The sequence below is a fragment of the Myotis nattereri genome (genome assembly GCF_964212035.1).
Source record: "Myotis nattereri genome assembly, chromosome: 19".
NCBI lineage: Eukaryota > Metazoa > Chordata > Mammalia > Chiroptera > Vespertilionidae > Myotis > Myotis nattereri.
Genome location: NC_138095.1, coordinates 12,819,741 through 12,844,959, shown reverse-complemented (window position 1 = coordinate 12,844,959; position 25,219 = coordinate 12,819,741). Strand labels below are relative to the sequence as shown.

Here is a 25,219-nt window from a genome sequence, read left to right as displayed (position 1 = left end):
AAAGAGTGTTACCCTCAAAGGTAAGGCGAATGCTTTCTCCTGTGAGCGTTCCCAATCTCGCCATAAACTCTGGGTTCGGTGGATGAGTCCACTTCCCTGGAGCGGCTGTGGACGGGTTTTCCTCTCAGATGAACAGGAAGCATCAGGAACATTTGCTACTTACTGAGCAACTTTCTTTTGAAGCCCTTTACTGGACAGTTGAGAAATACTTTCATAGTCCTTACCGCACACAAGAGAGGGATATGGTTCCACTTTACAGTGAGGGACAGAAGCACAGAGCAGCGGTGACCCGCCGAAAGCCAGCGCAGCTACAAGCACAGGCCCAGTTATGGGCCTAAAACCTGTGGTCTTTCCACACGAAACCAGAGACATTTCCAATACTTTATCTTGTAAGTATCCTCCTGCATGATGCCCGGTGTCGGCAAGAACCGCAGGTCCCAGAGTCCCTGAAGGAGTCAGGTTTCTTGGTCTGAAAACAGGCCGCCCATGACACCTGCCCGGGGCCCAGGTGGGAAGAGACATGTGGGAACTGCGCCAGGACACCCCGCACGGCCTTCCTCCCCCACAGTCTGAAGACCAATCGCAGAACCGGATGGAGCACTGAAATACCACTGACCCAGGGCTCCAGCCTGTGCTTCTATCACCAATTACTACCAGCAAAGTCGATTAGGAAGATACACTTATCTGGGAAACGCTCTAATAAAGGACCAGACGAATTCATATTTTCACACATAAAATTCCAATTAAACTATACATGCACAGTACTATGTTATTTTGGTAACACAGGGAAACAATTTAATGATTCTAATTTTTTTGTAGTTTTTTTTTTTTACAAGTCAGGTGCCATAACATTCAAATAATCCATCTTTTAAAAAGTACGTTTACAACATCAAAAGAATTAAGATGAAATATAAACCTTTCTACTTACAATTTTTATACAGATTAACCAAATCACAGATACCACAAATAAATGTTAAATTGTAACAATATAATGAATAAACATTCAGATTCTTAATAAAATCTTCCTTTAACTTTTTTTTAAAACTTACCATTATACTAAATAATCTATGCAGAGTTTTGGGGTACAATACCAAGAAGGCACCAACAGTACAAAGCAGATACAAAGCAGTTTCAGAACTTTCTTGAGTGCTCTAAACGGATAAACAGCACAAAAAAGGCAACGAGCTTTAGGGTAAACCTGGTGCAACCCTAGAGAATTCGCTCTGGATTCCCAGTCGTTTCTGATCCACCTGCCGCGCTGGGTTACGGCGAGAGAAACCACAGATTCACTCTACTGCTCCATGCTTCTCATCTGCACTATGGGAATATCATATTTCAAACACCAGCATCACAATTTTAAAGCACAAATGCTTTAAAAATGTATAAGCAAAAGAATTGCTCTGATTTTCAAAACCACTACATTTACAAAAATATTTCCCTTAAACTTGGGATTGCTCCAAAACATTGATTTACAAATATAAAAGTATTATGGAAGGACCCAAAGCATGTGTGCATATGTATGTTGTTACCATACTATATAAAAGTTACCAATTTAAAAACTGTATTAACATCTAAGCAAATAAAGGTAAAACAGTCTCCTCTGAATGGTCTGAATGTTACGTGGCACGCGGCGTGGGCAGTATCCCTGTGACTCCTTAGAGACAACCACTGATGAGCCGTGTGTGGGTCCTGAAAGCTAGCAGCTGCCTCCACACCCATCACCTATGCCTGCAGCAGAAAGAATCGCTGTGAACACACCAAGCACTGTGTACTGCACACAAACGCAAAGATGTTCTTCACCCCATGCATCAAAATGGTCTGCGTGTCTCTACCAGCTCTGAACACCTGAGTCAGCAGAGTCATCATAAGTTCTCTCAAATCCACCCCACTGGCCTATTAGGTATTTTATTTCACACTAAATGAAAGAATTGGAATGTTTCAATAGGAATTTTTTGCTTACATTTTAGACACCAAAAAAGCCATTAGTTTGAAAGCTTATGTGAGCATACCATAATGAAAGTGTTCATTCTCACCAATATAAATTTATGACCTAATCTGTACATTTTTAGAGATGCAAGAAGATCCAAATGTTGAGTCTATCGCACATAACAGCTAGTACTTTTCACAGGTACCTTGGTTATGATAATTCTCTGAACTATTAAACCAAGTTGGCATGATTGATTAAAAGCACACCACATATGGCTACAGTGATTCTAGAATGCAGTTAGTGGTTTCATGCCAATCTGACTCCAGGTACCAGCAAAGATGGGAAGAGCCCAGTTCCCAGGCATTAGTAACCAAGACTATGGCTTTCCATTTAGAGGACTGAAGATTAACCTCATAATACTACTAACATTCCACTTAAAGAGTCCACAGAAACAAGAGTAATAAAACTGTCAATGCTCCTTTTAAAATGAAAACTGACTTATCAATGTATCAAGTAACAGTCGGATCTATATCCTGTCAATGTTGTGTGGACCTTGACATGTAGCTCTGAGCGTGGAGCTGAGGATCATGTATTTTAGGGCAAGAATCGAGATGCAGCTCCAATGACTGAGGATGAGTCAGCCATCCTTCTTTAGCCCGTGAGGTCTCGGCCTCAGGACTCTGGGCTGGGTTGGGGGGCGAGGGATGCTGGGCAGCCCTTCCCAGCGCTCAGCTGTGCCTAGCAGCAGCTCTGGGGCACACAGGCAGGCCCTCTTTAGAAAGAACCAGAGAATCCAGCCTGAGATGTTTGGGCTTCTTCGTCAGAGTTTTGAGATATTTTGGACCTATGATTTGAATAAAGAAACAGGTCAGAATTTATTTCTCTGCTGTGCAAGTAGGAAAAATAGGAAACAAATGCTTTCTAAGTCATTTCATGTAAACCAAAGTGTTGGGCAGTGCCCAGTGGGAAGGTGAGGCTGGAAGCATTTCTGTTCTAAGCACAAACTGAACCTGACTGTCCCTTCGGACATGCTGATCCAGAGGAAATCAACACTGAATCTTAACATGAATATGAAGATAGAAGATGTACATTTATTTCCATGAATTACAAGTGCATTTCTTTTCATATTAGCAGGCAATCTTCATAAAACCCATTTTCCATTGCTGTCAAAAATCAAACAAGAAATAAAGGACAGCTGAGAAATGAAAAGCTAAAAATAGAATTATTCCTAAGTGATCTGCTGAATAGCATTTTCCGTGGAACACAACTCAGAGGTAACAATAGATTTTTCATTTCAATCATAGGCATGTGGCACTTGGACAGTCATCTCTGCACAGAAAGCTGTAACAGTCATGCGAGGGTACAGTAATTATTGAACAAGGCAAATATCTCACCACAGAGAGCAGTGGGGGAGTCAAGAGGAGGCACCGCACGGGGATAGAACACCGGGTCAATGCCACAGTGTACAGTGGCAGGAACAATACTTAAAGAGATCAGGAAAACATGGGATTGCGCTCCAAACGTGACTTAGTGCTAGCTTTTTCTGATGGTCTTAGCTCGGCATTATCAGAAACAGTTGAGAGTACTTGGTACTTGAGACAGAACAGTGCTTCATGTCATGAGCTCATGAAGGCTCTATTACAAACTGTTATATTGTAGGCTGAAAATGAACTTGAAATGCTGACATGCTGTAGGAGGAAAAACTGTACACTTTCTCATTTGAAGACGCAGTGTTTACCCTCTGCTAAACCCTCAGGCATTGAATGTGGCACACCATGTGAAGTAGCTTGGGGTATGCGTACCTGGGGCGGCCCCAGTGACATCAGGCAGCCTACTGGCTACTTCTCCAGGTACTTTCCTCAGCACCCTGCTGTGACCTTTGTACATCTCTCACTAAATCCAGAGTGAAGCTGCCACTTTAAAGGTTTTTGCATAAGTCTTGCCAACACTCTGTTCTGCACATAACACATTTTGGCAAGTGTTATACCTCTACAAATTGTACAAGTAACCACAGTAAAGCTACAGAGTGAAACTGCTGAGTGCAGTACATTATTCTTTTATTTAGAAAAATGTACTGAGTTTTCTAAAAGCTGGGCAAATAGCACATACCTTAAATGTTAGTGACTAACATGATATGAGAAAAGATGCTGACAAGGGCCCCCAAAGATTCCCGGGATAGGAGCACTTGCTGCAGGCGGCAACGTCATCCCAGGTGTTTCCACGAGTTCCTGCTCTGGGGAAACAATTACGGTGAAAAGGTGAAGTGCAAATAAGGGGCTGTCACTGACTTAAAGTGCCCTAGGTCGTAGCCTTCCCTATCATAAAGTGAGACGCCAGTGACGAGAGCCAACCTGGAAAAAACTGTCTCTGGTGTGACTGCATGGGTCAGCAGGGCGTCGTGTAAGAAAGGATTCAGGAGAGGGAGGAACCACTGCATCTTTCAAACCAGAAAGTGATTAGTGACTAAAGCAACGGTAAGCAGTAGGTGCACTGAAAGTACATACTGCCACAGGTCACCGGTGGGTGACACACACAGGGGTGCCAGGAACAGTTCTCTGGACTGAAGGAATTCTTTGAAAGCATAAAAGCCACAACTACCAGAAACCGCTCCTCCGAATGGCTCAAAGGAGTCAAGGTGGATAAGCCGAGACGGGCTGAAGACAGGACCAGGGTCAAGAACTGGGAAGAACACCGATGTCTGAGCACATCCAGTCCTCTGATCCCTTGTCCTATCGAAAAACAAACAAACAAACCCGAGTTAAAAATGCCCTGGCTGGGGAGGCTCAGTAGTGAGAGCATCAGCCCAAACATAGAAGGGTTTCAGGTTCAATTCCCAGTCAAGAGCATATACCTTGGTGGCAGTTTGATCTCCGGCCCCGGTCTGGGCACATTTGGGAGGCAACCAATTGATGTGTCTCTCTCACATTTATGTTTCTCTCTCCCCCTTCCTCCACCCCTTCATCCCTCCCACTCTCTCTAAAAATCAATGAAAAAAATACCTTTTCAGGTAAGGATTTAAAAAAAAAAAAGAATCACATTAAAACATCAGTAGTAGCATTAGAAAAGTGTTAAAATGAAAAGAATGAACCATAATAAAACATTACCAACAGCAACATCATGAAAAACAAAAAGTGAAAAAGGGAAAAGAACCTGCAAAAAGGTCATTTCACTTGGAACACTTGGGCATGTGAAACAGGGCAGCTTTGAAAGGCGGGGCCGTCTTCGAAGGCACCTCTCTTCAGATGTCTCCATACACTTGTGGGGGACACACGGACACACACACTTGCTCACAGGCTAGCTGGCTGGCTTCAGTTGACTCAAGATGCCTTTTATTAACCCACCACGATAATGATCAAAACCAGAGTCTGAGGGTCTTTATAAAGTAATACGAAGCAAAAAACCCTTCCCCCTCCCCCTCTTCTCAGTAAGTCTCTTTTTCTCTGGATGATCAGGTAGGACAAATTCAACTACATAGGCAGCAGGACGTGTGTTGTTCTAATGCTCCGACTGTGGTGCAGAAGAACAGCAAAACAAAGTGCTGGTTGGAAGAGGATGGTGGCCCGATTCTGGAGAGGAGGGAACTGTGGCCTAGTTCCCATAGGCAGGGGTGGGTTTCATTATCCAGGTCGAGGGGAGCTGACCTCTGAGAGCACCCTGAAAGGCAGCTGGTAGCAACTTGCCGACAGCTTTCACTCATTTTCTGTACATGACAGGGTTCACTTGGCTCTCCAGATGTTTGCAAATGAGTCACCTCCAAAAGTACAAGGAGCACATTTCCCCCTCCATTATCCCCATTCTCTATTCCACTTGGAGAAATTATATTTCTCAAAGTGCATTTCCTATGAGCACTTAAACAAACAAGGAGCAACTGAATTCATTACAAGTATGCATCTGAACTTAACCAGAATAATTTTCAAATGTTTTAAGGCACTGAAAGTTAAGAATCACAAATGGTCAAATCTACTCTAACCACTTACAGGCTAGTGTTTCTCAACTGTGAGTGTCAGAATCCTCTGAAGGACATGTTAAAACACAGATTGCTGAGTGGGGGAGGGACGGGGAGGACGGACATAGACCACACTTCTGAGAAACACTGCTTAAAGCAGCCCCTGTATGTAATGAATTAATTTTACCTCTAGGTTTCTCTTAGTTTTGTACCTTCCTTGGGAGAAGTGAAAACACTGCCACTGAAATCCTCGGCCTGAGCCATTGTCCTCAGACCTCAACATCTATAATAATCTATAATAATAAAAGCATAATATGCTTATTAGACCAGACATCCTTCCGGACAAAGCCAGGGTGGCGAGGGAAGCCCAGGTCCCAGGTGCCACAGAGGGAAGCCGATGCAGGCAGCCGGGGGAAGGAAGGCCTACTTTTGCTCAAACTTCGAGCATCGGGCCTCTAGTATGAAAATAAAAAGGCATGAGAGAATGAAATACAGACCCAGGTAAGAAACCCCCAAATGTCTACCACTTGCAGAATCTGCTCTTCCATAATGACACCAGGTGGCTTCCTATTCTAATACAAGCATAGCACCCCTTGGGCCACTTGTGTGCACACTGTACATGATACTGCTGCTTGCCAAAGGACACCTCCAGCCCCTCCATGCCAGTCTGTCCGAAGCATTTCCACAGCAAATGCTTTAAACCTTGGCTGCAATTCTTTATTTCACCTTTCACTTCTATAGGGTTCTAATACAAGCCCTATTCTCCCTCTTCCATACATTCTCTAAAATCATGATTTGCATTTCCTTTTTTTGAGCACGTGCTTTTTAAAAATCTACCAATATCACTGTATTGTCCACCATATCTTATAATCTAAACTCATGAAGCTTCCATGCAGGTCTACAGAGATCCCACTTTCTTTCAGGTAACTTAATTTATATTCTCTTTCCCTCTCTAGGTCTTATTGTATGGTCAAAGCTCCAGGTACCTGACAAATTTAAGATCTATATCCAGGCTGGAATCTAGCGGTCTCTTCAAAAATGAGTTCTTTGAGCTTCTCCTTAGGCAAGTCATCCAATTCCATGTCAAACTTGAATGGTGCTTCAGCAATGGGCTTTAAGAGAAAACAAAATATTTAGTAGACAATTGTTATGGTTAGGAGTCTCTGAAACGTATACAAGACTGACATCTACTAAAGACCAAGAGCTATGGTAGCTATGGTAAGTATCTATGTACTTGTGCCCCACATGCCTCAAAGTGTAATTCCTGTGAGCACTTAATAAACAAACAGGGAGCAATTGAATTCATTACGAGTATCCATCTGAACTTATCCCAGAATAATTTTCAAATGTTTTAAGGCACTGAAAGTTAAGAATCACAGAAACTTGTAGGGGTGATGGTGATGGTATGTTTATACAATCAAAATCCAAAATATTCAAATAGATGCATTTGATTAAATACATTATAATATCTTTATATGAAGAAATATTTTGGAGTGTTAAAAATGAAGCTACAGCCCTAGCCAGTTTGGCTCAGTGGATAGAGCATCGGCCTGCGGACTGAAAGGTCCCGGGTTCAATTCTGGTCAAGGGCACATGCCCAGGTTGTGGGCTTGATCCTCAGTAGGGGGCTTGCAAGAGGCAGCCGATCTATGATTCTCAAACATCATTGATGTTTCTATCTCTCTCTCCCTCTCCCTTCCTCTCTGAAATCAATTAAAATATATATAAAATGAAGCTGCAAGAAAGATTAGTACAGCAAACCCTTGATTTTTCAGACCTCGATATAATGAACTTTGGATTTACCGGGAAAAGTTTCCGGTCTGTATGTCATATGTGAAAATTAATGCCCTGTTAATTTTAAAATGCTTTTAACCAATATTTGCTCATAATTAAATAGGCTATTTTTTAATTAACTCAGTTATTTTTAACAAATTTTAGCAAATGGGCCATATGTTGGAAAAAGAACACTGCAATAATATCACCCACGTAAATAAACATTACATATCTAAATCGGAGAGTCATCGGTCATAAACAATGCTCAGCGAATGACTAGCATGTGATCACACTGCATCTCACAGGGTAACTGGTTCTGCTGTCGAGTGGGGTGACTTTGCAGCAGTTTCAACGCCTGTCTGCCAACGTCCCACAGTGTGCTCAGCCAGGCTCCAGCTGTGGGCCTCTGTTCACTCTCAGTGACTGGTGAATGCACGCATTTACTAGACCGAGTCAGTATAAATTTAAAATTACTGTAATAGACATAGAAAACTTTTCTGTGAAATGAAACTTTTCATACATACTTAATTTTAATTACACAAATGTGTCTATATAAGTAAAAACAGGTAAACTATTTTGTCTATTTTTAACATATGCATTCGGAAAACCTACTTTATTACATAACGGACTATCGGTTTTAACTGACATACCCTCTCCCAAATTAATCCTTTATATCGAGGTTTTACTGTATCATGGGAAAATACCCACGTTTATGTTAAACAGAATGAACCCTATTTTATTTTTAAAATTTAGATACAGAAATGTAAGCTGGGCAGGAAATACTCCAAAGCTTTAATAATAATACTGTAAAAAGACTACAAAGTGATCTTTCTTGTATTTTTCCTGCAAATTTTCTTTTATCACTCTCTTTAACTAGACAGCTATTTCAGTATAGATGAAAACTATCTATGTAAAAAAACAACTCCATACATTATCAATGACAAAAACAAAACAAAATTAGTCAATTAATATTATTTATATTTTGATTTTTAAGTACCCCCAACTCACTATGTTATAGAACTAATCTAATGATGATACCAGTTGTCAATCATTGGATACCTAGTCACATATTCCTCCCACCAGACCTCACAGAAAACAAGTATGGGCCCCAAAGTCTACACTAAAGCGTTGGCCTCTTGAAAGGGGGGAAAGAATGTGTGTCCATGAGAGAAGTCAACAAGCAGCTGGCCTGCCCTGAAGGACGGCTCTGTGTGAGACCACACTGGGTGTCCTACCTACACCATCCGAATCCTCACAACCCCCTGCTGGGTATGGGTGGCAACCAGTTTGAGATGAGGACACAGGGGCACTGAGGGCTCCATAAGGTACGCTCCCTCACCTAGTTCCTTGTTGTTTACTCTACTGGAGGTATCTTTGCAAGATGTCTTGTTTCTGGAGGAGGGGATAAAGGTAGAAGGGGAAGCTGCTTAATAAATACTTCTTCTTGATTTCTTTCATTTATCAGCTTTTAGCTCTTATAGCTTTTCCTCTCCTCTTCTATTTTCCCCTTTAATTTTAATACACCCTCCTTGGCTCTCCCTCTTTCAAAAATAGGAGTGTGAAGGCTTGCTTTCTATACATATAAACCTCAACTAGAAAGGTCCCAACGTGGTTCATATTGCATTTTTCTCTGCTATCTTTAGTTGGATCTCCAGAATGCTTGGAGACCTGCCAACACTGACCTGTGGACTCATCATCTCTTACCACAATAGGCTCTTGTGTTCCCATCTTCAGGGAGGTACACCATATTTGAAGTCACCAAGCTATAGGGGAACTGTCCAGGCTGACCTCCCTGCCCCCTTAATTTACATGACACCCATCCCCAAACAGGCAACCTCCTCTCTATCCTCAGGACAGGCACTTTGGTTCAGGCGTCTCTACCTGCCATAGACCATGACAATGGTCTCCACTCCTGGAACCCTTCCTTATCTGTGCTCCCCTTTATCCAACTATTTCCCAGCCTCACCCCTGCTAGAAGTTTTCTAAGATAAAAGGGTCTGAAGAAGGGTTTCAAGCTGTGCTGACAGAATTAGGCCTCCAGGCGGAGGAGGTAGGCATAGTGGGAGGACCAGGTACAGCACCAAGTATCTCTCAGAACAATCTACAAAGGCCATCTGGGCCCCTCCTGGCTGGGCCTGCTGCTGGCTCACATATATCCCTGCAGAAGCTGCAAGGAGCACAGGCTCTTACCTCATCACTTGGGTCATAATACTGCTCCAGATACGGGTGGGCTAGCGCCTGTTCTACTTCAATCCTCTTGTGAGGGTTGAAGGTCAACATTTTGTCCAGTAAATCCAGAGCTACAAAGAGAAAGTTTTGCAGTGGTGAGAAATAAAGGAATAATCACTGAAATACTTTCCATTTCCTGTTTAAGGGACTCAAAAACAAACAGCTAAGCATCGCCTTGGGGAGAAGAGTCAGCACACGGGTGGCTATGATGTCTCCGAGCTTCTTGAGACTGTGACCATCTGACACTTGCTGACCCAGGCTTACAGGTGACGCTCAGCCAAAGGCTGAAAGTGGAAGACGACAATTCAAACCCAAGTCTGCCTGCCACACCTGGACTTTTCCTAAATCACTACTCTGCTTTGTAGATGTCAAAAGCAAGTTTTATGTATGTGCTTCTCTTAAGTCAACTCCAAAGTGATTTCTGCAATGGTCAATTTATCTTTCAACATACAGGATAGACCTCTAAGGTAATAGAAGAAAATGGTCATTTGCCCTCCTATGTGGTTTTAGTCCCCTTCTTCCAGGTCCTGGCCAAGGTTCATGTGTGAAGCAAAGGTGCCCGGTCTATTCTGCAGCCTGGCATCTTTCTCCAAGGCCGCAAACTAAAAGTATCCTCTCAATCTGACCATAGTTAGCAGCTGAACATTTCTTTCACGTTAACAGTAGGAAGCAAGTGTGGAATCAACAGGAATGAGATGGGGGAGAGGGGGTTGATGGACAGTTTATCCTGATGGACTCCTCCATACCTAGTATCCAGGGAACAGCTCAAATCACGAGGATAGCCAAAGGGCATGGCTAACTCCAGCTGGGACAAGGGTTAAGGGAAGTGTGACAGAACACTTCCTGGATTTAGTATCAGAAGTAGATGTCAATGAGAAACAATAAATGTCAGAAAATACATTATTGTTCTGATAAAGAGGTAGCAAGGGGGGCTTCTTTTCTGAAAGATCTAAAATTTTAAAAAAATTTTTGAGAGAGAGGAAGGGAGAGACAGATAGACATAGATATGAGATGTGAGAGATATACACTGATCAGCTGCCTCCCATACACATCCCCAACTGGGGATAGAACAAAAACCTTGGGTATGTGCCCTTACCGGAAATCAAACCCATCACCCCTTGGTGTACTGGACAGTGCTTCTACCAACTGAGCAACACCAGCTGGGCGGTAGGAGGCTTCTTTTAAAACTGTCTCTTTAAGGACACTCAAACCAGCCGTTTTCAATTTAAGTGGCAGGTCCTTTCTTTAAATCCTAAGGGGAGCCGAAAAGCTATCCAAGCCTCTCCTAAGTCCTAGAGAATATAGTGACACTTAAACAAAAAACCCACAGTGGCATCTACTTAATGAAGCAGTGATAACTGATCAGGCATCAACCTCAGCCACATGCCATTAAGCTCTACGTGTAGAATGGTAGAGGAAACTAATTTTACTCATTCATTTAATCCTTGAGAGCAACAGGCCAATGCACCTTCTGAAGTGACTGCTTATGTGCTAGGAAGTCAAACTCCAGAGAGCAGGTGGAGGGCTGAAGAGGCACCTAACTGCCTGAGGTCACTATAAGGGCGTGCGCTTGTCAGTGTGTGCACATGCTCTTTGCATGCTCATCTAATGCCAACTAGTGACTCCCTAGTTGCATGTCACCCATCTTGATCTTCAAGACAATTAAGAGAAAATAAGTGTGGTAAACCACAAGTTGGGCATAATGAGAAATTCCACATAGCACAGAATTTTCCTCATGTCCATAAGGGTGGCTGTAAAAGGTTTTTAAGACACATGTAATGACTGTGTGCCTCAATCAGTCGTTCTAACACACGCGTTTACCTGAGGATACCAGGGAACAATGACATTTTGCTCTACAGATTAGGAGACTTTTCAGAGCAGAGGAGGCTCTTGGGAATCTAGACATGTTAGGCTTTGACTGAAGCAGTCTGGGCAGCAGAAGAGCTGTCATTTCTGCAGCTGTGACATGGGGTCTCACGGGGTCTACATCTGGCTTGGTTTCAGAGGAGGCTCACTCTAAGGTCAGGACAGTGCAGCATGATGGTCAAGAACTGAGGCACCTCCTGCTCACATCTGAGTCCCATGGAATACCAGACAGATGTATGTGCACATGACACAACCCTTGTCGAGTAAGTTTTAGAGTCTTACCTATAACACAGGTAATAAAATCTACCTTACCTACTCCCAACCACCCCTCCCTCAGAAGAGCTCACAGACATTTCCCCAAGAACTTGGCTGAGATTAGAAGTCATTTGTCCTTTTGCCCAATTAGACACCATTGGTGTCAGAAAAAGTCCAGGTCAGGCTAGCAACAGTCTCATTCTAAAGCAGTATTTCTAAATAGTTGAGGGGTGCGGTACGTTCCCACTTCAAGGCACCTGGTAGTTTAAGCATTTCTAAAACAGATCTCTTAGTTCCTTCAAGTTAAAAAAATTCTAGGCCCTTAATCTTCCAGGTAACAATTTCAAAGGAAGGTAACTTTTTATTTTGCTACTTGGAAAAATAACTGGATCTCTAGCCTCCTTTTACTGCAAATGATATTTGTTGCATTAATCACAACTACAGAAGGGGAAAAGGAGAGAAATGGGGAGCAGCTGGCAGGTGCTGATCTCACAGTTAGAGTGCCCAGCCTCCCCCTCCCACACCACACAGCAATCCGCTGGCCCCACTCAGATGGCATGAATCACGCTGCCTGTGCGTATGTTTCCTTGGATACAGGTCTTATTTCTCCTAAGAGACTGAAGTCCCTCCGGGGCTGACCGTGATCTCTGACTCCCTGGTGCCCTCTCAGAACCCACACCTTCTCTTTAGTTTCAGTGGGTGCTTAGCAATATAACCCCACCCTTCTGGCCCCCACCCCAGGCCTAGACCCCATGGAGGGTCATCAGACTGGCTCTCCATCGCATGGCTTTGGGTCCATCTCACCTACCCAGCAAAACTGATCCTGGATCAAGGCTGCAACCTGTCACTTCCATCCTCAACCTGAGTTTCTTAACCCTTAAAAACTATTGAGGATCATCCTGGACAGTGTCTAAATGGTTAGAGCGTTGGCCCATGCACCGAAGGGTCATAGGTTTTATTACCTATCAAGGGCACATACCTGGGTTGCAGGTTGGATCTCCAGCCCTGGTCGGGGCGTGCGCAGGAGGCAACCAATAGATGTGTCTTTCTCACACCGATGTTTCTCTCTCCCCCTCCCTCCCTTCTACTCTCTCTCTAAAAAAATAAACAAATAAATGAAGTGAAAAAATATCCTCAGGTAAGAATTAAGAAAAACAAACAAACAAAACCCCCCAAAACTTTTGAGGATCAATTTCAAAAAGCAGCTAAGTCAGCTCATAATTCAAACAAGTGCTTTTCCTTGAGAAAACCAGGGCAATCATATGTGGCAGACATGTTCTATGTGTACTTCCCATTTTGCCACATAAAACATTAAAAAGACATATGAAGGATGGGTTTTAATAAAGAGTATTGCCGAAACCGGTTTGGGTCAGTGGATAGAGCGTTGGCCTATGGACTGAAGGGTCCCGGGTTTGATTCCGGTAAAGGGCATGTACCTGGGTTGCAGGCACGTCCCCAGTGGGGGATGTGCAGGAGGCAGCTGATTGATGTCTCTCTCATTGATGTTTCTGACTCTCTATCCTCCGCCCTTCCTCTCTGTAAAAAATCAATAAAATATATTTTTTTTTAAAAAAAGAACATTCTGACTGCAGTTGGCATTGGTTTTTAGCTGTGAGGGCATGGCATTGTCTTGTGTTGAGGTGCTGGCAGTCTTGCTCACCACTGCTTAAGAACCAAGAGTGCAGATGGCAACAGAGAAAAGAGTAAACAATGTCTTATAATATAAAAATAGTTTTATCCTCACAGATACCCTGGAAGGACTTTGGGACCTCAGAGGTGTAAGGACTATGCTATTGAGAATTCCTATGATACAAAATTGCAAGCTTTTTTTAAAATCTCATGAAGGCCTCCCAACTGCTCTGGAAAATCCCTGGTCTGCCCCTTCTCTATTCTAAGAGTCTTCTCAACTCCTACCACTTGAAGCATAACCTTCCTATCAACTGGACCTCATTATCCTCAGCAGATCTCACTGAGGGTGCTACTGAGATGCCCAGGAGTGACATTCCTGGATGTCCCTCCACCCAAATGCACATATATCCTCATTGTGGAAAGAGGAGAGCCTCTCCCTAATTAAAGCCAAATCTCTGCGACACGTGGCCTGATCACAACCAGCTCTCCCTCATCTGAACCACTAATTTGTCTCCACTTTCCATTTCAAACTTCTCACACAAATGCTTTAATTGCTCTTATGAGGTCACCAATGACCCCTTCATTAGAAGCTTCTCTGCTGCATGGAGATTGCTGAACATGTCTTCTTTCTTATAATGCCATCATCTGCTTCTGTAAAATACTGAGCTAGTTATTTTCTTTGTCCATTCTTTCTAGTTTTCAAGCGTTCCTATTTCATTTATTCCATTGCCCACTGAAGGTTCATGTTATCCAGCTTCTTATACATCTCATTCTTCTAGCCTCTGAACCTCTTGCATGATTTCAAATGCCATGTGTAAAATAACTCCCAGACCTATCTTTAGCCTAGAACTCTCACCCAAGCTTCAGATGAATAAATATAACTGTCGGTAATAAAAAAGGATACAGCTTATGGTCACATTTACAACATATATATATATATATATATATATATATATATATATATATATATAGACAATAACAAAGTCTAGAAGCTTTTCAAACAGTAGGTTATCTGAGAAATGGAGAGACTCATTACATAAACTACACTTTTTAAATTAAAAAAATGAAAGTGGGGAAGAACAGAATTCCTCAACTTTTTTAAAAAAAATATATTTTACTAGGGGCCCGGTACACAAAATTCGTGCACTGGGGGGTGGGGGTGGGGGGAGTTTCCCTCAGCCCAGCCTGCCCCCTCTCACATACTGGGAGCTCTCAGGCGTTGACCCCCATCACCCTCCGATCGCCTGATCGGCCCCTTGCCCAGGCCTGACGCCTCCGCCAGAGGTGTCAGGCTTGGACAGGGGACCCCCATCTCCCCCCGATCACTGGCTCTGATCCCCGCCCAGGCCTGAGGCCTCTGGCCCAGGAATCATGCCTGGGCAGGGGACCCCCATCTCCCTCTGATCGCTTGCTCCACCCCCCGCCCAAGCCTGATGCCTCTGACCCAGGCTTCAGGCCTGGGCAAGGGGACCATCATATCCCTCCAATCCCCAGCTCCGCCCCCAACCCAGGCCTGATGCCTCTGACTCAGGCATCAGGCCTGGGCAGGGGACCCCCAGCCCCCCGCCCAGGCCTGATGCCTTGGCCAGAGGAGTTGACCCTCATCACCCTCCGATCACCAATCACCGGATCGGCCCCTTGACCAGGCCTGAGGCCTCCAGCAGAGGTGTCAGGCCTGGGCAGGGGATCCCCAGCTCCCCGCGGTTGCAGGCTCCGCCCCTGCCCAGGCCTAACGCCTCTGGCTGAGGCATTAGGCCTGGGCAGGGGAATTCCAGCTCCCCGCGATCTCCCGCTCTGCCCCTGCCCAGGCCTAACGCCTCTGGCCGAAGCATTAGGCCTGGGCAGGGGACCCCCAGCTCCCCACGGCTGCAGGCTCCGCCCCTGCCCAGGCCTAACGCCTCTGGCCTAGGCGTCCGGCCCGTGCAGCGGGGACCCACAGTGGCAGCAGGGGGCGCCGCGATCAGGTGGGCTCTGCCCCTGCAGGACGCCTCTGGCTGAGGCGTCCGGCTCGGGCAGCGGGGACCCGCAGCTGCAGCGGCCCCGCGATCGTGGGCTCCGCTTTAGGCCCAGGAAAGGGACCCCTAGCTCCCGGGACTGCCAGCTTCGACCGTGCCCAGCTCCCATCGCTGGCTCCACCCCTATTTCCTGCTATCACTGGCCAGGGCGGCAAAGGTGCCTGATTCTCCGCCTTTGCCCTGCCCACCACCTCTTAGCTCCCCCCTGGGTTTCCGATCACTGTTAGTGGCAGGGGGCTTCTTCCTGCTTTCCCTTTCGCCTCCCTGCATTGTGCCTACATATGCAAATTAGCCGCCATCTTTGTTGGCAGTTAACTGCCATCTTAGTTGGCAGTTAATTTGCACATAGCCCTGATTAGCCAATGAAAAGGGTAGCGCCGTATGCCAATTACCATTTTTCTCTTTTATTAGTGTAGATTGATTTTTTACAGAGAGGAAGGAGAGGGATAGAGAACTAGAAACATCGATGAGAGAGAAACATCAATCAGCTGCCTCCTGCACACCCCCTACCGGGGATGTGCCCGCAACCAAGGCACATGCCCTTGACTGGAATCGAACCTGGGACCCTTCATTCCGCAGGCCGACGCTCTATCCACTGAGCCAAACCGGTTAGGGCTCCTCAACTTTTTTTTTCATGCAGAATTCCTCATCTTTTTTTGCCTGTTGGTTTTGCTTACCAGTATCGATTCCCTCTAACCACACGAGCTGCTCTTGCCATGGGGGAGCGTCCAGGCTTGCCCACCCACCCTGGCTGTGCTGTGACCTGGGTGGGTTCCCTTGGCCACAATGAATAGTCTGGGGTCGGTCCAAAGAGACAATGAGTGCCAGCCCTAAGCTGAAACTATCAGGAGACCTGTCAGTGTGTGCCTGGAGCTGCTAGTGGCTATCCTGCCACCAAAACAAAGAGACTAAAAATAAAGATAGCACAAGAGGAAGGCCATGCTGGAAGAAATAAAGCCCAGGTTCCAGTCAGAGTGACTGTCTGGGAATTTCAACACTACTGGGCTTATCTTTTATGAGAGCCAGTGAAGTCCTTCATCAGGCTGAAGTCAGTTGACAGGTTCTGTGGAAGTGAGAAGGCCTCCAATAGCTGACCCTCTAATCTGTGTGAATGACTTACCCAATATCTTCCAACTCTGGCACCCACAGCCCCATCATTCAAAGGTAACCACTGCTAATGTTTTTTTCTTTTTAAGATATAGGGAACACGATAGGTAACTGGGGCAGATGATATAGGACCCTGGGCCTTAGGTTTAGTATTGTGTGATGGAAAGCCATTTAATGGTTTCTATAAGTAATATAATTCCATCTGGATTCTAAATATACATAAATCATATGGAGACAAGAGTAGAAGCCATAGGACCAGTTAGGAAGCTATCCTAGTAATCCAAGCAAGAAATGAAAGATGCTTGATAAGGTAGAGGTAGGTCTGATGAGACATGATTAGATGCTGGTTATAATTTGAAGATGGAGCTAACAGCATTTGCTGATGGACTAAAAAAAACCTCAAATTTTGTTTCTTTTTAAAATATATATATATTTATTGATTTCAGAGAGGAAGGGAAGGAAGAGAGAGAAGCATCAATGATGAGAGAGAATCAATGATTGGCTGCCTCCTGTACACCCCACGCTGGGGATTGAGCCCGAAACCCGGGCATGTGCCCTTGACTGGAATCAAACCTGGGACCCTTCAGTCCGCAGGCAGACGCTCTATCCACTGAGCCAAACCGGCTAGGGCAAGTTTTGTTTCTTTATGTGTTTGTTTTGCAGAGTAATTGCAGACCCCTGGTTTCATTTACTAGTACTATGGCACAAAACACCACAGAAAGAGCAGATTTAGGGGAAAAATAAAGAGTATCATTTGCCATATTAAGTTTGTGATGCCTATTAAACATGCTACTTGAGGTATATAAGTCTGGAGTTCAGAGGAGAGGTAGGGCAGGAGATGTGAATATGGGAGTCACTAATTTATAGTTATTTAAAGTCAAGTGATTGCAATTGACCACCTAGGAAGCAGGAGACAGAAGCAAACAGAAGAGGCTGAAGAACAGTCTGGCTTACTCCAGCAGTTACAGAATGGGAAAAGAAGTGCCTATATATGGAGGCTGAGACGGTGTATCCAATGATTTCCTGAAAGCCAAAAGAAAATGTCTCAGCCCAGCTGGAGTGGGTAAATTGGTTGAGCATTGAGCATTGTCTTGTGCACCGAAAGGTTGCCGGTTGCATTCCCTGGACAGGGCACATACCTGGGCTGTGGGTTAAATCCCCAGTAGGGGTGCATATGGAAGGCAACTGATCTCACATTGATGTTTCTCTCTCCCTTCCTTTCTCTCACCACTGCTAATGTTTTGATATATTTTGTAGAATTTTTGTATGTATTTCCTTGCACATAAATGAGATCATACTATATGTAATAAATGCTATATTATTTCCCTAGTATATATTGCTAATTATATTTTCCCATGCTGTAAACGTTTTACAAAAAAGACCCCCACAAAAACTTTTAATGACTTTCAATATTCCTTTAAGCAGATGTATCATAAGTTACTCAACCATTCAATAAACATTTGGCATTTAGTTTGTTTCTACTGCCTAACAGGTGTCTTAAATTCAACATGGCACAAACTAGATTCTCACATGCTAACCGCCAAACAGTTGCTCCCAATCTCAAAATTTCTTAATTATGATTCTGTAAATTTCTTAATTGTGTAATCTTTATAGATTATGTTCTTTTTCTTTGCTCATTTATTTATCTACTGATTTCTCTGCATTTTACACACTAATATTAATGATGAGCCTAACATTAAAAACTAATAATTTACTTAACCTTCCTAAATTACCCTGTGAGGGGGGAAATGCAATTTTCCCTAATTTGAGATGAAGAAATTGTGAAATAGAGGTTAAATAACTTGCCCAAAGTGAAAGACCTGAGGTGGTGGAGCTTGTTTGAACTCAGGAGCCTGACTCCAGAGCACACAGTTTAACTACTATGCTGTGCTGCCTTCAAAATGACAGAACAGGGCTCCTTTAAAGCTTATTCAGTTTAGAACATTTTATTCCTATTGTCCACACCTGTTCCATCTAATCTATTTTAAGTTTTAAAACTTTCATGTGATCAAATCTACTATTTTTCCTTTATGTTTGCTTTTTTTTAGGAAGATAGTCATTCTCCATGCAGAGATAAGAAAAAAATACTGACTACTCTAAATACTTGTTAGTTTCAAATGGTATGACTTTTAGAAAAAAGTATTTAATCATTAATTTTTTGGATTTATTTTGATGTGTGAGTAATAATTTAAACTGATTTTCTTCCAAGTAGCTATTCAGCTAGCCCAGTACCATCTGCTGAATAATAATTATTTCTTCCCCCTCAAGATTTGAGAGAATCTGAAGCTCAATCCCTTTGAAGAAAAATCTGTATTACTGCTGGTTCAAAGGATTCAGCCATCAGAAATTTCTAACAAACATGTGAAAAAATATTCATTCTCACTCTTAATTAAAGAAAAAAACAAATGAAAATGCCACTTCTCCCCCATTTGGTTGGCAGACCCAAAAGTTCAATACCCAGCCAGAATTGCTGGAACAAGAGACATGTGACAGAATTGCCAAATTGTCCTCCGGGAGAATCAACCAATTTACACCCCACCAGCTGTCTCTGAGAACACGTTTCCCCACAGCCGTGACCACACAGTGGGCTAGCAAACTTATTGATGCTTATTACTGTGATGAGTGGGGAGAAATGGAATTAATGACTTTTCTTTCTTTTTATTTTGCCAGACTAGATTTTTTTTTAATCCAACTAAACGTTGTTTATAAGAACACAAACACTGAAAGTAAAATCATGAGAATAAAATATGCCAAGCAAATACAAACTAGAAGAAAGATGGTGTGTACATATTAATTCAAACTAAATAGTGAAGAAAACATTAACTAGACAGAAAAAGGGTTAATTACTACACAGTGATAGTTTCAAATCATGGGAAAGACACAAGACTTCTAAATGTGTATACATGTACAGCTTTAACATCTAAATACCATCTAGGGCAGTGGTGCTCAACCTTCTGGCCCTTTAAATACAGTTCCTCATGTTGTGACCCAACCATAAAATTATTTTTGTTGCTACTTCATAACTGTAATGTTGCTACTGTTATGAATCGTAATGTAAATATCTGATATGCAGGATGGTCTTAGGCGACCCCTGTGAAAGGGTCGTTCGACTGCCAAAGGGGTGGTGACCCACAGGTTGAGAACCGCTGATCTAGGGCAACCACTAAAAGAATAAACACATAAGACAATTTTCAAACAAGTAACGGGAAAAATGAAAGAATGTATAAAAAAAGTACTTCCATCTAATGATGGATACATGTCATTATACATTTGACCAAATCCATGGAATGTACAACACTGAGAGTAGTAAAACATAATGTAAACCATGGACTTTGTATGCTTAAGATGTGTCAGTGTAGGTTCACCAGTTGTAATAAATGTACTGTCCTGGTAGGGGATGTGGATAATAGGGACTTGGGGGAAAGGTATGTGGAAAATCTCTCTCTCTCCCTCAATTTTGCTGTGAACTTTAAATAGCTCTAAAAAAAGATAAACGTTTAATCTAAAACAATAAACTAGAGATAAAAGACAAAAAAATAGCAAATATACCTAAATAATGAGTGTAAAAAAACAAAACCCACAAGAATAGCAGGGGAAAAATAGCACTAAAATCAATCCAAAAGATGGCAAGAAAGGAGAAATGAATGAGAAATAGAAAAATAGAAAGTACAAAATACAATTTATTTAGAAATAAATCTAAGTACTTAGTAAACACAGTAAATACAAAGCCTGAAGGAACTGCTAGAAGATACTGATAAATCCATCATCAGGTACGAGATTTTGACATACTTGTCTAAGCTATTGATATATCCAGCAGACAAAATTATTAGAAAGGCTTGAAAAACACAATTAAAGGTTGATTTAGCCCTAGCTGGTTTGGCTCAGTGGATAGAGCATTGGCACTTGTATGTAAGGGTTCCAGGTTCAATTCCGGTCAAGGGCACATACCTTGGTTGCAGGTTCCCCCTCCTGTCGGGGTGCATGCAGGAGGCAACCAATTGATGTGTGTCTCACATTGATGTCTCTGTCTCTCACTCTCCCTTCCAAGCTCTAAAACAATGAAAAAATATCCTTGAGTAAGGATTAACAACAAAACAAAAAATAAAGAAAAAGACTGAGCTAATGGACACACACAGAATAGTGCATCCCCTGAATGGAGAATATACTCTTTTCAGACACTCATGGAATATTTACAAAAAACTGATTAGCTGCTAGGCTGTAAAGCAAGTCTCAAGAAATAGTAGTTTTGTATGATCACTTTTTCTGACAATTATGCAAAAGGAAATTAGTAACAAAAATGGAACCGGTAAAAAAGCACATGTTTGGAAAATGAAAACACATTTCTAAACAATTCATGGATCAAATAAAAATAACAATGAAAATAAAAATTTAGAAATGATGGATAACAAAAAAATACTACATATCCAAACTTGTGGGATGCAGCTAACATAGTTAGAATGAAAGTTCTGGTTTTGAATTAGCTATGTCTCCAACTTTAGAAATGAGAAAATAGCCGAAACCGGTTTGGCTCAGTGGATAAAGCGTCGGCCTGCGGACTGAAAGGTCCCAGGTTCGATTCCGGTCAAGGGCATGTACCTGGGTTGCAGGCACATCCCCAGTAGGAGATGTGCAGGAGGCAGCTGATCGATGTTTCTCTCTCATCGATGTTTCTAACTCTCTATCCCTCTCCCTTCCTCTCTGTAAAAAATCAATAAAATATATATAAAAAAAAAGAAATGAGAAAATAATAGAAAACACACACACACACACACACACACACACACACTAGAAGGAAAAGCATGATTTCCAGGGTGACCCTGTACTAGGGAATTGACATCTGGTGGGTATCTTAAAGTCACCTATTTCCTCTCCTAGAGTAGGTCTTGGGAGTCCCACACCAAGGCACTAAGGGTTGTATGGCTCTTGCAGGTTGCAGAGTGGACATCAGAAGTATTGACCCTGCAGTGGGTGGATTTAAGGGCTTAAAAAGCAAGGTGCCTGGTGCACTCCCAGGTCTTTCTGACCCTGGCAGGTAAAGCAGTTACAGGTGTGACAGCTGCATAAGCTGGCTGATCCTCTGGCCCAGGAGTATCTAATGTACCCTCTGCAAATTGGGCCAGAGCAAGAAAAGAACAGCATTTCTTGAGTCTCTTTACCTTCTGCTTTTTTCTTTTCCTTTTCTTTAAGTTCCATCTCAAGACAGGCAAGAAGAATAAGGAGAAAGTCACCAACCAAAGTGGGTGAGTGTGCACATGAAGCAGAGCACCTCTTTGGGGGCCCAGGGTCAATGATGACCCATTTGAACTCTGTGGAGACCATTTGTCAGGGAAAGGGAATTCCCCACAAAACAAAAAGAACATGGGAACTCAGGTCCCCAGGCCAAGAGCTCTGCAGTTTCTATGGACCAGAGAGAAGACAATTATTCTCGCAGAGGCAGACCCAGCAGGAACCAAAGGTACCCGTCTCCTCCATCTGCAGGGGAGTAGTACCCACTCTTGCGCTCCTTCTGTAACAAGCCTCTGCAGAACTCATTGAAGTATTTTAAAACCAGTGGAGAAAAAATCAGTCCATATGTTTAGACTAACCATGCATGCAAACCAAGAAATAAATATAAAGGAGGACGAAGTAGAGAACAAAACAACAAAATTAAGCTTTGAGTGTCTAATAAACTTGACATTTTAAATAGGCACCTTGAAATTTCCATGTGCTGGTGACAATGATAATAATTGAATGCATAAGAGATAAGTCTATTAAAAATAGTAACTAAAGCTGTTGAGAGCTTTAAAATTCAGATTTTTGTTTTAAATTCAAGGTATGTGGCCCCTCCTCACTGCAGCCCTGCATCTGGTGAGGCTATGGAGGGACCTAGCTGGGAAGCCCACCAAACGCCCCGCTGGGGCCTGGGCCACAGGTATCAGGATCCCTAGGGGCAGGCCCTTTTGGTTTTAGGGAGCTCTTCTGTAAGCGAGTCCCCCTGTTTGTGAGGCCCAGAAGCAGTCACATAGAGCTCCCTTTTCCAGTCCAGGGCCAGAAGGAAATATAAAGTCCTTTTCTTTTGTTAGAGGTTTCATTTACATAACATAAAATTTGCCATTTTAAAGCATACATTTCACTGGCATTCAGTGCAATCACAATGTTGTGCAATTACCTGATATATCAAGTTCCAAACTGTGTTGTTGTTTTTTAAAAATTATTTTATTTATCTATTTGTTTTTCAACGTTTTTTTTTAATCCTCACCCGAGGGTATTTTCCATTGATTTTTAGAGAGAGTGGAAGAGAGAGGGAAAGACAGAGAGAAATATCGGTATGAGAGAAACATCGATTGGTTGCACTTGCCCTGGAGCCTGCAACTGAGGTAAGTGGCCTTAACCAGAATTGAACCCGGGACCCACCCTTCAGTCTGCAGTTGACGCTCTATCCACTGAGCCGAACTGGCTAGGGCCCAAACTGTGTTTTATCATCCCCAAAAGAACACCCTGTGCCCAGTCAACAGCCACTCCCACTCTCCCCGCCCCCCAGTCCCTGGCAACCACCATTCTGCATCCTATTTCTATGGATTGACCTATTTTGGATATTTCGTATAAACTGAATTATGTAATATGTGATCTTTCATGCTTGGCTTCTTTCACATAACATGTTTTCAAGGTTAATCCACGCTATCACATGTATCAGTACTTCATTCTTTTTTTATGCCTGAGTAGTATTATATTGTAGGTGTATACTACATTTTGTTTATCCATTCATCCTTTGATGGGTCAAAGGTACTTTGGGGAGGTGCCCTGTGCTCATATTCTTTAAGTGGCTAGGAGATTATGAACATAATTCTGTGCCAGCTATATAATAACAACCATCCAATCAGAAATCCTGGTTCAGAATACTTTAGAACTCTAGCTTTTTAAAAAAAATTATTTATTGTTGAAAGGATTACATATGTCTGTCTCCTTTTTACCCCATTGATCTCTCTCAGCCCGCTCCCGCCCCCCAGCACAGAATTCTAGCTTTTTAAGTTTAGAAAAGGACTGTTGAATGGATGGATGGAAAGATGGGTGGGTAAATGGCTCAGAAGATAAAAAAGTTGAGTGGTTACATTTATTAAAGGGAAGAGCACTAAACTTAAAAGACTCCAGCTCCACGTCTGCCACAGAACAGCTCCCTTGCATATAATCACTTCACCTCTGTGTGCCTTCATTTTCTCACATGGAAAGCTAGGCTCTTAGACCAGATGATTTTTTGTGATCCCAGGAGACCCCCCCCCCCCCCTCTGCAATAACCTCCTGGGATAGAGGGAATCCTGGCTGGCTGGGCTGAAGTATAGGTAGGTTACACAGAGGCAGAAAAATAGACCAGCTCATTTCGAGACAGATTCGTCTGACCTGGGTATTCTATCATTGCTTCCCAATTTGAGTTGGGTTCATCAAAGGCTTTCTTTTTGACCTCATAGAGCCCCTTATCTTCCCATACCTAATTCCTACTACACCCCAGTCCTGCCTCATTGTCATACAATGTCCTTTAGATATTCTGCTCCAGTTGTCCCTATTAAAAGCTTTATTTTCCCAAATTTATGACTTTCTTTCTCTGGTAAAGCAATTGGACTCCCAAGGCCAGACTCTGGAGCTGGGAAGCTGAGAGGCTGACTTGCTTCACAGCCCAAGTTCTCCACAGGCCAGCACAGGTGCCTGAGCTGACTGTTAGTGGAGGCCATTTCCCCACCCAATTACCACCAACTTGTGGGTTATTTTCTCCACAAACATGTGTGCAGCAAGTTGCCACAGAAATTAAAGCGATTTGTTGGCACTGGGATCCAGAAAATAAAGCATGAGCCAAGCTTAAAAATACTAGAGCAGCCGTGGGCAAACTAGGGCCCGCGGGATGGATCCGGCCCGTTTGAAACGAATAAAACAACAACAAAAAAAGACCGTACCCTTTTAGGTAATGATGTTTACTTTGAATTTATATTAGTTCATACAAACACTCCATCCATGCTTTTGTTCCGGCCCTCCGGTCCAGTTTAAGAACCCATTGTGGCCCTCGAGTCAAAAAGTTTGCCCACCCCTGTACTAGAGGTAAGGGAGGGATAGGGCTATCAAGAGACATATAAAAGATTTTTTTCATGAAAGGTTGAGGAGGAAGCTTCTTGCATTATGGAGAAGCATCTCCATGATGGAGATGGTGCTGGAGAGAGAGGACAAGGCCTCTAGATACTGGATTTGACCCCACCAAGGCTAGCATTCATTGTCTGGTATGGGCACAAGAAACTCTTGAGGTTCTCTGTCCACTATTTCCTCCCCACTAATGAAGACTAACAAAAATTTAGTTAGGCCATGTAATCTGACCCATTAGTATGCATCTTCCCTATATCAGAGGGCGGTTACATTGGGCCATGAGTTGGCCTCATAGAACACCGTGATAGTAACAAGCTAGGGGTGGCAATTGCTTTGACTTCAAATCATTTTTTTTCTTTTTGTGCCTAA

At 43.1% G+C, this 25,219-nt stretch overlaps 1 protein-coding gene across 1 annotated transcript in view; it reads right to left on the bottom strand.

Moving 5' to 3' along the window:
* Positions 1 to 767: 767 nt before the first annotated feature.
* Positions 768 to 25,219, bottom strand: part of MAPK1 (mitogen-activated protein kinase 1) — a 77,725-nt gene continuing 53,273 nt past the window's right edge. The window contains exons 7-9 of the mRNA XM_081113578.1: positions 9,837 to 9,946; positions 6,860 to 6,985; positions 768 to 4,656 (exon numbers count right to left, since the gene is read on the bottom strand). Coding sequence (XP_080969704.1) covers positions 6,869 to 6,985; positions 9,837 to 9,946 — 227 coding nt within the window. The 3' untranslated portion in view covers positions 768 to 4,656; positions 6,860 to 6,868. The remainder of the gene's footprint in view (positions 4,657 to 6,859; positions 6,986 to 9,836; positions 9,947 to 25,219) is intronic.